The sequence below is a fragment of the Numenius arquata genome, chromosome 13 (assembly GCF_964106895.1).
Source record: "Numenius arquata chromosome 13, bNumArq3.hap1.1, whole genome shotgun sequence".
Lineage (NCBI taxonomy): Eukaryota > Metazoa > Chordata > Aves > Charadriiformes > Scolopacidae > Numenius > Numenius arquata.
Window position 1 is genome coordinate 11959683 of NC_133588.1, and position 17874 is coordinate 11977556.

Here is a 17874-nt window from a genome sequence, read left to right on the forward strand (position 1 = left end):
AACAGCTCAGAACAGGGATACGGCATCTTTAATGAGTATGCATATTATCAGTGGGGACAGGGGAGGGGAGAAAATCAAGGCAGGCATATTACAAAGATGGTATAAACGAACAAATTAAGTGACATAGAAAAAAAAAAAAAGAAAAGAATACATCCTTAGAGGCTGCCATTGCCAATGATGTTTGGTTTTTTGTTTTTCCTTTTTTTTTCTTTTTTTTTTCTTTTTTTTTTTTTTTTTTTTTTTTTTACAGGGACATGTTGGAAGCTGGAATATACATCCTGCATTACAAAGTGCAAAATACTACATGCTCAGAGCCCAAGCATGATGTCTGAAACAGTCCACAGCAAGATGTAAGAGACAAACCCACCACCCTCTCCCTCCTCTCTGGGACATGCTCCAGTGCTCCTCCCCAGATGCCTTTGAAAAACCATTTTCCTCTTATTTTGCTTTATTTCGCTTTATTGTAGCCTAAGTGGATCAGAGTCGAGCCCTCTCTCCCCGGTCCCTCCCCACCAGTCTGCTCCCCGGCATCTCTGCGCATGCATGTTTTGGGATGGGATGCTCAAGTAAGGCTGCTCCTCGCGTGTTGGTGGGCACGGCACGATGACCAGCAGCTACTCCATTCGTGTTGCTGAAGGTGCCTGCAAGGTTTGGTTGTGGGGTTTTTTTTTTTTGGAGGGGGAGGGGGGGGGAGAATCCGGGTACACCTTTTTACCCAGGAGAAATTGGCTGTAAATTAAAAGTAGCACTAGGTGGTTTTCCAGCTTTGCCACGGTGTGGGGGGGAGCAGCCCGGGGAGGAGGAGTGAAGGCAGGAGGGTGGTGAGGCTGCTGCTCACACCTTGTGTTCCCTGTTCCCCCCCCCTCCCCCCGCCCCAAGAAATTTAGCAAAACACCAATTGCTGCTTTGTTTTAAAAAAAACCAAGTAACAAAATGGGGCCCGTTGCCCTTCTCCCATCTTTCACATCTAGACGGGGTTCGTGCCTTCCCCGTGCTCCTCCTCTCCTCCTTCTCACAGCAACGTTTCTCCTTCTGCAAAGGGAGAAGGAAGAAAAGCCTGATTTCGCTTTTCTCTCCCATTTATTCTATCGTTAAAGCTGTTGTGGAATTCCCTGGGAAACTCAACCTGGAGCATCACAGGACCCGTACATACTTCAAACAAACTCTCCCCGTGGTCCCCTCATCTGGTCTCCATTTTGGGGTTCATTACAGTTGTTACGAATATATTTTTTTGGGAGTGAGGGGAAGGGAAATGAGGTTTTATTTTGTTGGGATTCCTTCTCATCCTTTCCAGTGTTGGGGGGGCAGAGTGTTGATAGCATTTTGCCATGCCACACAGCATAGTGTTATACAAGCAAAGAATTTTGGCTAAAATCCAAAAAACATTACCCAGGAAAAAAGGCAAACTGTGAGTGAGACTCGATCGTTTGTTGTTCTTCTGTGAAAAGACTTGGAAATTGTCGTAGGACAGTTCGAGTTATGATTTTTTTTTTCCCTTTTTGTTGTTGTTGTTTGGTTTGTGTTTGTTTTTTTTTTTTTTTCCCCCATTCATACATGTAACTGTTATTTTTGCAAACAAGACAGTCTTGAATTAGATGAAAAAGTTAATAAACAAAATGGCGACTCCAATATTTAGTAAGATCACCATGACTACCAGGATAGGAGCTGAGCCCTGGAAGAGAAAGAGAAGGAGAGGAGTTAAAAGGCGCATTGAAAGACTGTCGAAGGTTGTGCTGGGTCCGGAACACCACAGGACGGGGGGGGTCTGCAGGTGAGTGGACCCCAAATGGCCCATTTACAGCCTCCTGCGAATGACCCCAAAGCGCTTGGTAACCCTCGCTGAATTGTCGCAGGCTGCTGCCTTCGTGAGGACGGTGTGAATAAAGATCTGCCCCTCGGAGGTGAGCAAACAGCAGAAGCAGAGACTAAACCCAGGTCCGTTGCCTCCGTCCCTGTGACAATAAGCAGGTCACCCCTGGCTCTTTCATCTAAGCACAGTGTCCTCCCAAGGCAGCCCTCTGACTCTGCAAAGGCAGACAAAAATCCCTCTCCTGTTCCACCAACAAAATGAGCTGGGCTCTGCCAGGATCCCCTTTGCTCCCTCCCCACACTGACCCATAGCCCAAGGCATTCTTGGGGCCCGCAGCATCCCTGGCAGCACTGTCCCTCTTGTGCCCGAGTGACAGCAAAGCTGCCGGACTCCTGCTTTTCCGAGCTGCTTCAACACTTACTCTCTATCCACTTGCCTCAATAGACCTGCAACTCCTGGGGCAGACTCTGTTTACGGTCGTGTTTCAGCACAAACGGCAGGTAAGTCCCAGCGTGAGCTCCGGACCCAGCGTCTGCTGAGCAGACACCCGGATGCAAACCCACCCGAGCCATCGATTAAGACAGGAGTTGCTTATGGGCTCCCCCGTGGCATGTACACAGGAAATCTGGCCTTAAAAGAATAACTAAAATTGGTTGCTTACCCGGGGTGGTCAATGAAAAAGAAAAAAAAAAAAAAAAAGGAAATAATATTCTATGAGGTCATTTAGTTGTTTGGGGATGGTTTGGAGGAGTCTTCAAAGGACGTTCCCCAGTAAACACGATGTACAGGTATTCTGAGAAGGGCAAAAGTCAGGCCAGCACATGGTGGTCTCTGTTAAGGCAACATTTTGGGAAAGCTCCTTTTCTGAGGTTCACATGGACCAAATTAAGCTCCCAGGGACTATGTGGAGTCATTGTGCTGCAATGTAGACTGCTGCAGCATCTCACACCGCAGCTGCCCCATGTCAGACACCCACCCTAGGGGGTTGAGGTGCACCCCAGAAGCACCCATTACTTTCCACTGAGCATAAAGGCAGCCCAGATGATAACTTGTGTTGGACCTGACAAGGATGTGGATGTTGGACCTTATTAGCATCCCAGGAACGATGGGAAGAGACCACTTGGCATCGGGACTGCAGACAACTCTCCAACGCATTTTTCTGCAGAGCATCGGTCAGAAAAACATCCACCCTGCCACCTCGTCCCTGCCCTGAAGCGTTTGCTGTCCTAAAGCGTTAACGTGGCTCGCATCAGGGCGAGCGAGCGTGTGTGCAGGTAGGTGGTAGCTATTTCTCGGAGTAGCTGGTATCCTCGTCTATTCTTGCAGCAAGGGAGCTGTGCCAGCTCTAATCGCCTGGAGTGGTATAAACGCTTTTCTCTGTGCTCCCATCCTCCTCACAAAGCCCCCGTGGCCCTCGGGTTGGCATGGGGCAGAGGTGGGCACCCTTTCTAAGCAAGTCCTGGTTCTGCTCTGCGGAGCTGCTGGGGAAAAAAAAAAAAAAAGGGAAAAAAAAAAAAAAAAAGGCAAAAAGCTCCTTGCTGGCCGGAGATGGTTTCTCTTCTGAGCAGGCTGATTCAGTTCGCATTTGGGAGTGGGTGGGAGCGAGGATGCTGGAGCTTGCTGGAAAGGCATATTTGTAGCTTAGCAACAGGGTCAAAGGAAGCCAACCAAAGGGAGGGATTGCGGAGAGCCTCTCCTGGCAGCCAGGTATCCACGCCTGGCTGCTTCCAGCAAATCTCTCCGCCTGCACCACGCAAAGCCTCTCAAAGGCAGAAACCACCCCCCTTGTTGCCACTCCTCCCCCCCCCCCCCTCTTCCCCGGCCCTGTCGCTGCCAAGCGCGGCGATGCAGGGTGTTATTTACATTTGGGGGGGGGTTAGCTTCATTTCAAAAGATTATTGGGTTTTACGATTTTTGAGCTGGTGTTAATATAATAACAGATTGTGAGTGATTATCACTGTCATTGTTTCTGTTGGCAGGGCACCACGGGGACACAAAATGCATTTGGTTCCCTCCACCTCGCAGCCAGGGGAGGACTTAACTGCTCTCGCTGGCGCTTGGTCCACTCGCCATTTGGTTTCCCCTGCCAAAGAAGCAGCCGCCATTCCTGCCCCTGCTCTGCCCAGACTACTAGATCATTTCGATACCGTGAAGGAGGCAAAGTTGTACACCTGAGCCAAGGATCATCTGGAGGCTGCTTTCTCCTCCCTGACAAAAGGTATAGAGCGGGACTGGCTGCTTCTTAATTCCCTGGTGTTTGACCTTTACCCTCACAAACATGGACGCTTTGGGATGGACTCGTTGGACTGACCGAAATCACAACCCTTTGGTACTTGTGTTCAGAGGATGCTGGTGGGGTGGTGTCCAGGGAGGGAGCACACCCTTCATTTATAACCACTACATCAAAGTCGTGCCCTTTTCTAGAAAAACAGAGGGAGTCAATGTGCACAACAGCATCAGCAGCAACTGGATTCCCACGGACGATTGTTTTGCTCAGCTCCCTGGTTCAGTCTGCACCTATTCGCATCCTGCCATCCCCTGTTCAACGCAGAGGCAGGAGAAGGTGCCTGCTTTGCCGCCGTGTATGTGGAGTTTTCCACATCTGCCAGCAAAAGCATCCCAGAAATAGGATGATGACCTGGGAGGGGTCTCTGCAAACCGAGCAGCTCAAATCCGACTGTCTGACAACCTACGAATTCTGCTTCTTTTTTTACAGTTCCCTCTTTTTAACATCCTTTTCCCCACGCTGACTCCAGGAAGGGCTCTCCACGCAGCAATTGCAGGTACGGCTGCTCCCCCCAGTGAGATGCCAGTGTGTCTTAGCAGGGGCTGGAGCCCTGCCTGTGGCAGCTGGTGGATAAGCAGCTTTGTGACTCTGAAGCTTCTGTTTTAGCTCCAATTACAAATCCTGCAGCACTTCTAAATGCTTATGTCTGGCTTATTTCTAACTTGTAAGGTCTTTGTGCCTTAACCTCTGCTCAGAGGAAACGCTTGCCCTTCTCGCCTTTGATGGCAAGGATGTCCTGGGATATGTGTCATCTGTTTCTAAGAAGTGATTCCTGCTCAGTGCCCAGGCAGAAGATGAATCACTTCTGGGTTTGTGCTTTGGAAGAGATGTTTTGCTGAGCCCAGCCTGGCAATAGGTCAGTGAACTCCCTTTTACTGCAGCTACAGCCAGCATTTTAGAACTAGCAGCTTTTACAACTCTTCATGCCACACGCTAGCCCTCTATCGTGAGCCACCCACCTTTAGAAAGAAGAGAAATAGCCCTTGATTTGCAACTTTGCATGTTGCCTTAGTAGTTTGCTGGGGTTTTATCTCATCTTTGGCCTTCCGGAGACTTGGAAAAGCCCAAAGAAACCCCCGAGGCCAGCGGTATTGCAGGCTCTGGGGTGCTAGAAAGCCAGAGGTTGAGCTGATTTTCCGAGCCTGGGGTTTGTGTGTCACAGACAGCAAGCAGCCTGCGAAGCTTTTCTTTTTTATCTATCTTTTTTTTTTTTTTTTTTTAAGGCTACAACACTCTCTTTAGCCCTGGAATAGTAGTGCTAAAGCAGGCCATCAGGAACTGCGGAGATTTGTTTAAACTACCCTGCCTGTCATTCAGGAGACGGGGCTCGGCTGCGAAACGCCGTGCTGCCTCCCAGCACAGTGCCCGCAAGTCCAGAACCTGCTTTACTGGGAAGCAGACGCCAGTTGGCAGCGTCCTCTCACCCAATTTTAGCTGTCTAAATGTTAGACATCTAGTCTGCGCTAACCATCTAGGCTGTCTGTAGACCCAGTGACGTGAGACGAATTCCACCCAGAATGGTTACCAGCCTGGCTCCAGGAAAGGAAAAATTCAATCAAAGCTCTGGTGCGCCTGAGCATCATCCAGCACACTGGGCGATGGCAAATTTCATCAGCAAAACAAGGCAACTCTGGGGCTGGGACTGTTTTTTATTTTTATTTTTTATAATAAGATCCCTGGACTCCTGCATGGGAGGAGGAAAGCATCTGCCAGGGATGGGCAGTGTACACCAGTATCAGCTAGGGGAAAGGGTCCTTCTGTATCAACAGGGATAGTCTCCCGGGACTTTTAAGATTCCCTCCAAAGTTTAGAGAGACAGAACCCAGACTCAAACCTATGGAAACACTGAAATGTGAATAACCCCTTGTTATGGCACAGGACTAATAGCACTAATTGTAGCTGTAGAAGTAATGAGTGAAGGTTTCCTCTAGTCTGTGGGTTTTGGAACACGGCAGCTCTGATGGTGGCTGCCCCTCCGTCTTGTTTGTTTTTATCCCTTAGCTGTTGTGTAGCAACTCACGAGTCTTACTGGGAATACGAGGGACAGCTGGTTTACAAATACAATTGTAGCATAATTAATTTAAGCATTAACAATCCATTATTATGTGTTATCGCAGGGTACAAGCTCTGTCTCTCTGCCATGGAAACCATAGTGCAGGTTACCTAGGAATCCCTCTGGGATCTATTAAGTGTAATTACTAAGGACTTGGATCAGCAAAAAATATATATGCATTGTTTTCCAGCCTCAGCATTGCGGAAAGTGCTGAAAACTTAGCAGGTCGGTGACATTTGTGCTGAATTGTCACATAATTGCCAGGAAGAGGCTGCTGTGAAACGGTTAAGGAGCATTTAGCAAAAGAAACATAAGGGATTCACTTTGCTTTCTCCAGCATATTTACTGCATGTCCCGCCACTCCAGGAAGGGAGCCTGGGAGATGCTGGATGTGCCCGTGTAGGAGGAAGGGGCACTCGGTACCGGTGGGGTAGAATGGGGAAAAGCTGCAGAAAAACCCCAGGTGGCTGAAGCGAACGCAGGGATTTGCCCCGAGATGGTGCCTCTCAATGAACTGTTTTGTTGCTTCTGGTTCAGTCCTCACGTTATGTAGCCGGGAACCAGCCATATGTTTGGAGATATAAGGATGTTTTTAAGATTTTTGGTTCTCGTGAGGTCAAAAGCTGGCATCTGACCCCAACTTTTTCAAAGCTAGAAAGAGATGTGGAGTTGGGCTCAAAACCCTAAAATGAATCCAGGATGACAGGAGCAAAGTCAGCGAGGTGCTCTCTTCAGGTACATCAAAGGGGCCCTGAGATTAAAAGGGTTTTAAAAGGACCCTGTCGAGTTAAACATCACATTTCTCTCTGAACATTATTTACCTCGTGTTGTTACAAGTACTGCCTGCGATGTCTGTACATGAAAGAGATTAGAGGAAGAACAGCTTCCCATTATTATTTGTTTTAAGGAGAGACAACCCCCAAACCATTCGCTTTCTGCATGTGATGGCTCTTCCCTCTCGCGCTGCAGCCCCTGCGGCGACGCTCAGACCCGGCTCATCTCTAGAGGTGTGATGGCGAGCGGGCGTCTCCCACGCAATTATAGCTTATTCTTGTACGGACACGTGTACGTGCCACGGCCGTTTGGGATTGGGGATTTGAACCTGTTTGCTCGAGATGAGGGAAATAAGGAAAACCCAGACACACCTGTGTTTGTAAGGGGACCTGGGGGAGGCTCCCGATGGGGGGAAAAACAAGTAAATGGAAAAAACCTGAAGCAGGAAGACTGAGAGGACCATAGGGACAAGCCACAGGGTTTAGTCCCAAGGAAGCTAGCCACAAAAAAGTTCCCAGGCCCCTTTCCCAGCAGACTGGTCCGAAGGCACGTAGACGGGAGCATCTCCGTGCACGGCATCGAGGCCAGGCTGAGATGCAGGTGAAGCTTCACAATTCAAGCAGTAGGTGCCCATTTGGGACAGAGGGAACAGCCAGCTGTTATTTTTATCTCATTTTACACTCTTTAGGGCTAAAGGTGCCTAACTTTCCTGAAGAAAACTCTCCGCCTCGAGGTCAATCCCTTCAAGAATAACCCCACAGCCACTGGAAAAGGCAGGGTCCATCGCCCGTATCAGCAGGGAGGTGCCGTTTCTGGGGCAAGCTCCCGTGCTCCGTCCCCCCACCTTGCTCCGTGGAAGCCTGGGCTGAGCCCCCATTCCCTGGGCATCCTCCCTCGTCCCCGGCTGCACGGCAGGCTCCGGCAGAGCCCTGCGCTCTGCAGATTGGCTGCCTCCTCCTCGCTTTCCCCAGCGACAGCGAAACCTGCTCAGAATATCTTGATGGAAAATACGCCCCTCGCACAGAGCGAGCGAGGAAGATGCTGCAGCCGCTGGAATCCCTCCCCGCCTCCCTGGCAGGTACCCGGAGGCAACGAGGGGGTCTCTCCGTGATCCCTAACCCAGCAGGGGTCTTTCAAACCCCATTTGCTGCAGCCACTTCCCCCAGTTTGTTTGCAGTAAGAGGCAGCACCGATAGCAAACAGCTGAGACCACTGGGATTTCATCCGACAGCATGTGACAATGGAAGAAAATGTCAGGGGTGGCCGGGGCGGGGGTTGTTTTTTTTATTTTGGCTGCTGCCCTACCGTCAGGCTTTCTCGAAAAGATGAGACAGGGGGTTTTTAAAGGGCCAAGTCTCGAGCCTACTTACATCTCCAGGGTGCCTTTAGTGAGACCACAGCGTGTCCCTAGAAGTCTTCATCTAAATGTCCATGGTTGCTCCTGCTAAATGAGGACAGGCAGATGAATCAGGCTCCATTTGTGCCTGAGCACTGGCCCTCCTCGCAGGCACGCTGAGGACCTCTGCGCCTAAAACACTTCTTTTCCCTTTTAGAAGCTGCAGATGTTCAGCACCTGCAGAAAAGGAGATGTATTCTTTTTTTTCCCCAACCCTAAAAATGTGATGTGTTCTGTGCTGATGGATAAAAGTGTTGCTGGTATTTTAGAAAACCTCTTTCCCTTTCCAGTATCTCAACAATTCCTTTTTTCCTTTCCCGTTTTAGATCTTCTCAAAGGCTCTAGGAACCTGTGAAGCATTCGGGCACAGGCTTGAGCTTTGCACCTCGTGGGCCTTTAAGGCCAGAAAGGATGGTGACGTTCATCTAAGTCCCTTAATCCGACAACACCGACACTAGTCCTGGCGCGTTGGTTTCCGTTTTCATCTGCCCGAAGGATGACAATTGATGTGAGTTTGTTCTGTGCGCGCAGGGGTCAGTGCACACACAGACACAGAAAGAGCAGGTGGCTTTAAATGTAATTTTGAAGCGTTTGTATGACTGTAGCGCCGGCTTGATGACCCTGAAACCCCAAAGTCCCCTGATAGCGAACACCAAGCAGGGCTGAATTTCATCAATGTTATCGAGCGGTGGCCTCAAGAAATGACCTTTATAAGAGCAATTTTCAGTTACTGATGTGCAGCACCAATGAAGGGGGGTTCTGGGAGCCTCTTTTTTAGGGACTGGCGAAAAATGACCGATAAGAACAAAGGTCTTGTAGCTCATGTAGCAACCTATAAGTCTAAAGGTCTGCATCCCGACCTGGGCACCCACTGCGAGAGGCTGGACACCAAGGGACCTCCCCAAGCTGTTCCAGCCTCTTTTCTAAGAAAGCAAGCAAGAGGTGTGGGGAGAGAAGTGATAAATTTAAGGCTGCATTTTTGCGAGACCTGCATCCCTATCCCATTCCCACAAGCACTGCTAGAGGTGTGTCAGCTCTTGAAGCTGGAGCTGGCACTCCAACACAGAGCCAACCCACCGGCCTCATCGATGGCATCTGTAGAGCTGGTTTATGGCTGATTATTTTTAAAACAAGCTAAACTGTGAGGCTGACCTCACTTCTGCTCAGGGATACTCCAGGTAGGGCAAAAATAGCCCTTCTCAGCTAAAAGCATCCTTCCCCTTCATCGGCAGGCACCTTTCTGAAACAGCCCAGCTGCCTGGGAGATGAGAAATGCCTTTTTCAGTGAGCAGCTTCACAGATGGCGGTGCTGCGGATCGCAGGGAAGCAGGCTGTCAGGCAAGCTGAAACGGCGTGGGCACACACGCGTGCACGCACACGCGTGCGCATAGCCAGCCCTTCCCAGGGCTCGCCTGGGCGCTGGAGGCTCGCTGCTGGGCGTCGGGAGGGGTATTTTGGGCTACCGTGAGAAATGGGGCTTTGGGGAAGTTGGGGAGCCTTAATTCTGCATGAAAAGACCTGGAGCGTGAGCAGGATGCGGTGTTTTGGGTTTTTTTTTTTCCACGGCCAAGCAAGCTGAGAGGGGGGTGGATGTGGGGACTGTGGGATAAATCCTTCCCGCTCAGACCTTCCCCTCCTCTTCCTCAGGGACTCACTATGCTTGCTGAAGTTTGAAATGCTTTGAGATCCTTGACGGCCGGAGCAGGCAAGGTCACGGCGTCGGGCGGGAGGTTGGAATACAAATCCCTGCACCTCCCATTCCTCTCCTACACCCCCTTCCCCTGCTCCTGCCCGATGACCCCCCTCCCCGCCAGGCCACATGGAACAAAACCCTGCTAGCACAGTGCAATTCTTGCTAGAACAAATTGTTGCTGGCATTGTAGGTTATTTAAATCCACATATTATCTCTTCCTCTGTATTACATTAGCTTCCTCCCAAACCTTCGCCATCTGTTCCACCCTCGGTTATGAATGTGAGAAAACTGAACATGCTGCTTCACAGCTACAGCACTTAAAAAGTATGATGTGCATCCTAATGGCTTTTCTGTGTGCCTTTCCGTGCAGGCTCTGCCCCTTCGTTAGTGCCCAGGACTCGCTCGAAATAGCTGTTAATGCTATGTTGCATTAGTGGCTATTTACCTCCAGCGCCGCAGCTCAAGCCCTCCCCCCCCGGGGCTGGAGGTTGGTGTGTGATGAGGAGCCTCAGCAGCGCGTCTGACTCGGGCTGGGTGGGGAGAGACACCAGGGCTGCTTGTGCCAGCCATCTCCCCGAGGAACGCCTGCCTCTCAGCGAGGAGAAATGGTGGTTTCATTCCTCCTTGGGGACCCGCGTCTCTCCCAGCTCCTTGCCTGCCGCGTGAGGCCACGTTCTCAAAGGTGCTGGACCATCTGCAAGTCCCACAGACCTCAACAGGGTTGATGTCCCTGCAATTACTGCTGCTGCTTTCCCCCTCTGAAAGCCTGTCAGGCTCTGAATGCTGCCTGTCATTTCTCTAGTGCTTCAGAGACACAGATGCTAGCAGGTAAGGACAGCCCGGTCTGGCCTCGGCACCCGCTCGTGTGCTCGGGGCTGGCTTCACTTGCAGCTCTTTTTTTTTTTTCTGGACTGGCAAGATGTGTCCTACGGTGCCGTCCACCAGCAAACACACTGTGTTCAGCTCTTCTTAAATGCTGTGTGGGTGCTCTCGAGCCTGCGCCGCAGCTTGCAAGATGAATAGGAAGGCAGAGAGCTACCGAGGCTGTGTGTGGGGGTGATTTATCCACAGCCACAGCAGGGAAACCGTGGCAGATCTGTAACTTAGTCCTTCCTGCAGCCCGGCTGCTCACGGGCTGCAGATGTCACCGCTCTCTCCTCTCTCCCACTTCTTCGCTCTCATCCTTCGGCTGCAGGTGCCGGCACCTTTGCTCTGCCGGCGGAGCCGTTGGCAGGCAGCCGGAGGAGCGGGGATGCTGTAGGTACAGCAACGGGGATCATACATTACAGACCACGATGCCTCCAGCCCAAACTTTTGGCCCGACTGACAAATGTCATTTCATTTTCATGATCCCAGTCTCCCAACCAACCAAGCGTCATCGTCTCCTGCCCTGACAGGGAGATTTAGCTCCTTTCTTCTGTAACACCTGACTGCTAGAGATTTTCTCTTTCTCCTGTGTAGGTCTGGCCTGGGCTGTGGGACATCCAGCAGCACGGGACCCCTCCAGCCCTGCCCTGTGTTTGGTCCTGACTCAACAAGGGGCAATTTGGAGCGGTGGTGGCTTCCCCACTGCTCCCATCAGACCCCCATCACCTCTCCTAGCAATTCTGAGCCAACAGTGAGAACAAGTGAGGAAGTTCCTATCAACGGTAAGTCCAGGAATCACCAAAAACCAGGGCTTGGAAAGGACCTGTAAATCACACAGCTCAGCCTTCTCCCAAGGCAGGTTCGGCTCCATCCAAGTTATATCTGAGCTGCAGATGTCCAAGCAGGTCTTAGACCACCTCCCAGCCACCATGGCCTCCTCAGGCAATTTATTCCAGCCCTCAACTCACTAGTAATGGCGAATGGCTCATCACTGCCTCTGAAGCTTGAATTTAAGCCCATTAATTCTGTTCATCAAGAACAGATTATTCCCTTCCACTATGCAGTACCTGTTTTATGTGTCTGAAGATCGCTCTGTTTCCTCTTCTCTGGCCTGAACACCTCCAGCTCTTCCCAGAGCCAGTTGTCAAAGCCCAATGTGTCCTTGTCTCCCAAAATGAGGAGCCCAGGACCAGATGTCTCCCTAGGGGTTATCCTCTGGGTCCCATAGGCTGTACTCCAGCTTAGAAAGCACACTTGTGTTCTTCACAGTAGAGTGACGGTCCAGGGTGACGTTTGGCTGTATCACCCTGACCTGCAGAGCTCTAATAGTCCACTGCCCTTGCTGTACTTGCCTGTCGCTTTCCCTGCCTCGGTATCCTGCCTGAATTGCACCCTCTTGTCTGCAGTTTGCCGAGACCCTTTCACGTTGCATCCCCCCCGATGGGCTGGTACCCCCTCCTGGCTCAGCAGTGTCTACACACCAAAAAAACTGAGCTGTGTCGCATCGTGCAGATCAGTACAGCACAACCCGAGCAGTGGTCAGCTCAGGAATGCAACCCCTTTGCAACGTCCCCTGCTCCATGACCATGGTTCCCTCCTCCACCCGGGTCAGGTCTCCAGTACAATGTGGTGACAAGGCCACTGCTTCCACAGGCAGCGCCATCACACAGTGGCAGAGTGACGGAGAGCTGCTGCAGGTTGACACAATACCCAGCTACCAGCATTTAAGCCCTGATGTCGCAGCAGGGTCCCACCACGCTCTTGGGCCAGCGTGAAGTTCTGCTGCCGTAACCTCACCGTAAGGAAGCATCACCAACACCTTGCCTACTCCTGCAGCTTTTCCACCAGGTGAGTGCTCAAAATCCCAGTTATTTTATTGTTGGCCCCAGGACTGGGTTGCAAAACCAACTCAAACTTGCTGCTCACACAGTCCAGTGAAAAACCTGCTGCTCCCACCAAGAGTCTGCAGAGAAAACCCCATACCAACTTCCAGCACGGGCTGGATTTCAACACACAATTTTGTCTACTTACCGTACTGGATTTGAGCGCATCCCCATTGTCCTCTTCAGATTCTAGTGCAACAGGTAAAGATTTCTGTGGCGGGGAGAAGGTTAAGTCCCACCTTAGTAGCCGAGGTTCAGCTTTGTCCCCGAATCTCAGGTTTTCCAGTTTCTGCACGGTGGGTTCAGCAGAAGAAGCTGGCCTGAAATTCTCTTTGTTCTGGGACTTAGACCGCAGTCTCTGAACCCCGAAGCCCCGGTCTTCCCCGCGGTGGTCGTCAGCCATGCTCCTGCAGGGTCCTCCTTTGCTATAGTGTCTTTTTTGGGTGTGAATCTCTTGCATATAAGAATCCATCCTCATGAGGGGCTTCATCTCCATCTCGTAATTGCTCATCTTCTCCTCGTCGAGCTCAAGCAGTTTGGAGCTCCCTGAGCTGTGGTTGTGGGACCTGTGGTGGGAAGTCCATGAAACCGTGGCTGGGGAATCTGTCCACCTCTCTCTTTGCTTGTGGTTGGAGGCCGAATGTTTGTGTCCTCCACTCCGACCTCTGTAGTCTTCGGGGATGGAGGCTGACCCCAGCTGACCGCTGCGCAGCGTCCCGCTTCTCACGCCGCGAGTCCCGCTGACCTTCTCTTCGCTCCAGCTGTTGGGGCGCAAGTAATCCCCGCCACGTCCCTCCAGCAACATCTGGATCTCCCCACCCCGCTCTTCGTCCACCGAGACCTGCCTGGAGAAGTGAGCGCTCTTGTTCCTGCAGGAAGGACCCAGGGGCGGCGTGGAGGAGGGACTGGCAGGGAAGCTCTGCAGCGGGCTGTCATCGGGAGTCAGGTCGGACGGGGTGGTCCCTTTGCGGTACAGCTCGGGGCTCTCTTGCTGAAGAGGCGTCCCGGTGGAGAGGACCTCAATGTCATCGCTCGAGTTCTGGCGCTTCGGTCTCTGGCATTCGAGCCCTTTTTGTGCAGTCGTTAAGAGAAAAGAGAGAGGGAGAGAGAAAAGCAACAGGATTATTTCCATTCTGTGGGCGCCCACCAGGCTTTTCGTGTCAAAGAATAGGGCTGCGAGTGTTGGACGGCGGGGAAACCGCGGGGCAAGATGGGGACAGCAGCAGTGTCGCACAATAAACGGCTTCTGCTACTAGACCGAGAGAAAAGGCATCGCTGGATTTACACCAAACCTGCCGTCGCTCCCAGCATCCGCAGAGCAGCGCGGTGGAAGCGGCTGCAGCCCGACAGGATCCCTGCTCGCTTGGGGACATGCGTGGAGGGACCGTGCGTATTTATTACAAGGAAAAGACCCAGTGATGTGGGGAAGCCACTTGGGATGCTCCTGCTGGGAGCCCTGTGCAGGCAGAGGAGCCCGGGCCCTGTCTGCGCTCTGCCCGCAGCCCCGCTCTCCCCGGGGGGTTGCAGGGATGCAGGAGCTGGCAGCCCCACTCGAAAGCAGCCTGCGTTGCTCCACGGCACCATCCCTGCGCTGTGCAAGCAGCCACTCCAACCCCACTAAGGGGGTTATCTCCCTACCCATTGACCTTTTTTTGGGGTATCCATCTCACCACCTTTTCCCATCAGCTCCAAACCCAGTTTTCAGGCACGAGAGGGCAAATCTGAGATGGAGCTGGTGGCAGCCCACGGCTCACCCCATGCCCTGTGCCAGCACTGCTGGCATCACCCCGTGCCCGGCTCACTGCCGACAGCTTTCACACCCCTCCCCGGGCGGGAAACACATCAGCTTTGGTTTCAGAAGGGCAATCTCATCTCAAAGCTTTCAGAGGGAGATGGTCCCCTCTGGGCAGATGTGCAAGCCTCTCATCAAGAAAAAAAACCATAAACCCTACATGGAACAGCTTTCCTGCCCCACACGCACCAGGAGGACACGGTCATTTTGCCACTCAGCCCCCCCTTGCTGGACGTGATGGAGAGCACACGGGCGGTCGTGCCTCACATGTTTAGGCAGGAGCAAGGTAGGGTGCTCAGGGCTATATGAGTAAAATATACACCGTATCTTTAAAGATAAGAACATCTTATCTTTACCATGCTGAATGCACTTCCTTCCCTTTGAGCCCAGAGGACACCCCAGACGATGTCTCCCCGGGGACAGAGACTTAAACACAGTTGAGTGTCTTCTGCTGGAGGTGACCAGCTGGCAAGAAACATGTCGCTTCTCCGGACAATTAGAAAAAAACCCTGCAACTTATTAATCACAGATGAAACACCAAATTATTTCAAGGGGGTACAAGCTAATAGCGGTTAATTCTCCTTCTACTCTCTCAAGGCATAGTTGTTCCCAGCTAAAGGCATGCTAAATTACGTGAATAATTTGATAAATATATTAACTGCCTAATGCCCCTGAAATGCATCTAATTGCAATTGCTATGGCTAGACAAGAAATGAGTCTCAAAAAGGAAGAACTCAATTTCTTACCATGGTTTAAAAATAAATGCTCTGAAGCTCCTGCTCTAATCTCTCCACTTCTGCTGAGTAATTTTCTCTATGGCATCTTCTTGGGGAGCTGCTGCCGCCGGGATGTGCCTTCGCCCGCAGCCGTCCCCACATCCCACCGCGCCGTGGTCCGGATACATGCGGGGGATGCTGGGAGCGTGGGGACAGATGTCCCCATCGAAGCACTTGCAGGGGAGGTAAATAGCAACAAGGCTGCTTAGAAATTTGCTACAGAAGCAATTTCTCAACGGGAAGTTGGCCTTCTAATGACTGCCAATTTTTTTGGTATTATTTGCCACAGAAAATTCTGTTCGTGTTTTGGGACAATACTCAGTTCAGTCTTAAGTTTGTCCCCTGTGTCCCTGTTTGTCAGTGGGAGACTGAACCTCCCGGGATTCACCTGGGGCCCTTGAGAAATCCTCGTAGTGGTGGGAAATTGTGGTGAAGGAGGAACGTGGAGTTCACCCCCTCTGTTTTCATGCAGAATAACTGTCTCTGGGGAAAAATACAGACTGGTTTTGTGGCCGTTGTTGAGACATTCCCGTTCCAGCCACCCTCCAGTATCACAGATGGGAAACTGAGGCAGGAAGGGAATAACAGACTTCATATGAGAAAGCTGTAAAGCCAGCGATTGAAATAGGCTCACCCAAGACTTGGGGTGTCCCTGTTTGTCTCAGGCTGGAGGTGTAGGGGCTTGAAAGCTTCCCACCAGCTCTGGTGACTCCAAAGCCGATCTCCAAGGGCACAACCAGCCACAGCCTTGCTGCACTCACTGCTCCTGCACCTTAGCTCTGACCCCCATCTTCCCTGGACCTCTGAGTCCCATGATGGAGGCAAGAAAGCCCAGTGATGCTCCAGCGTCCTCACCCCAGAGCCCCACACCAGAGACCACGTTATTAAGCACCTTCTCGTACTAAATCTTTCCCACCTGGACCTGCAATGAGCTGAGTAATTCTGCCTCTCCATGGGTTAATTCCCTGAGTTTTGTAGCCCCTGGCTGGGGCTCCTGGATAAGCGGGGGCCAGTGATGCTGTGGCACGGCCGCCCCTCCAGCCCTGGTGCCTCACAGGGATGCAGGCATTTGCGGAGGAACTCGACAGATGCACGGTGCCGTCTTGCCGGCTTTCGACACCCAAGGATGTGCAACAATTATTCTGAGCTAAAATTAGTTGCGGAGCACGTGATGTTCCTGGAAGAACGGTTGTGAGAGCGCGAAGGAGGATGCGGAGCACCAAATCTGGATTTCCAGCAGGATGGAGGCAGCCGTGCCCGGCTGCGGTGCTGCGGACCCACGTACGGGGTTTGGGAGCGGTGCCAAGCTCCTGCCTCTGCCACCGATGTGCTGCCACCACCTTGGGGGAGTCATTTCATCCAGCCCATCCTCTGACCCTGCTGGCAGCCATGGCCAGGGGCGTCCGGCAGAGCCAGGAACCGGGGAGGCACAACCGCAGTGAGCATGGTGGGGACATGGAAGATCCCCCCGGCCAACAGAGATGCAAAACCACAGGGGAGAGGGTGGTGCAGGGTATTGAGCAGGAATATTTTTGTTTTTTTCCAGGTAAAGGCCTTGAGGCACTGCTGTGGCATGTCTGGGGTTGCTGGAGCCGGAGCAGGTGCTTGCTGGTCTGGAGTCTGTGTCTGTTCGAACAGGGGCTGCACCGTGGGGTGCTCTGGGCCAGGACGGCTGGGGACACGAGGCTGAGGTGGGCATGAACCCCCCTGAGATGCTGCAAAGGTGGGTGGCACATAGCACCCACAGCACTGTGTGAGGGGGACACATCCTGCACCCACGATGCTGTGCAAGGGGGGGGCACATCCTACACCCCTGATGCTGTGCAAGGGGGGCACATCCCGCACCCCTGATGCTGTGCAAGGGGGGCACGTCCTACACCCCCGCTGCTGCGCAAGTTGCGGGGTGACAAGCAGTGCCTGCAGCACTGTGCGAGATGGGCACATCCAGCCCCTGCATCACCGTGCAGTGTGTCAGCAGCTCACCCCATCCCTGTGGCTGCTCCCCCCAGCCAGCCCCCCCACCCCCCAGCCCTTTGCAGCCTGGGGTTACGAGGTCTGTGGGGTGACGCGGCTGCTCACAGCTATTATCTGCCTGACTTGGTTTCCCAGGTTTCCCAACACGTCTTGGATGGTGTGTTTGTTTTTTAATGTGCTCTAAGTGGAAACTCCTTCCCTCCCCCCAACCCGGCCCCCCCCAACCCCCCCCCGCTTCACTCACACGCAACCCACCCAGACGTGAGCACCAGAAACACAAGCCCCAACACAAGTCAAGCACCATGTCCCTGTCTGGAAGCTAGTAAAAAATGTATTACCTAAAAATATCTTTTCAAGAGGTGATTTAAAACAGCAAAGTGTCTTGGCAAGAGGAAATGGAGATGAGGAATATCTCAGGGCTGAAGAAGCCCCTGGGACCGCGCAGCCCTGAGAAAAAGCTCAGATCTCTGATATACAAATTGGACGTCTGCAGGAGGAGAAATGCTGAGGGGGGTTTGAACAGGGCTGCGCCTTCTTCCAGCCAGCAGAGAACTGGGGGGGGGGGGGCT

At 52.2% G+C, this 17874-nt stretch overlaps 1 protein-coding gene across 1 annotated transcript in view; it reads right to left on the reverse strand.

The window, feature by feature from the left end:
• Nucleotides 1-1541: 1541 nt before the first annotated feature.
• The window catches only part of JPH3 (junctophilin 3), a 56321-nt gene continuing 39988 nt past the window's right edge, over nt 1542-17874 (reverse strand). Inside the window, exons 4-5 of the mRNA XM_074158012.1 lie at nt 12912-13831; nt 1542-1672 (exon numbers count right to left, since the gene is read on the reverse strand). Of these exons, the coding sequence (XP_074014113.1) occupies nt 1592-1672; nt 12912-13831 (1001 nt within the window). The 3' untranslated portion in view covers nt 1542-1591. The remainder of the gene's footprint in view (nt 1673-12911; nt 13832-17874) is intronic.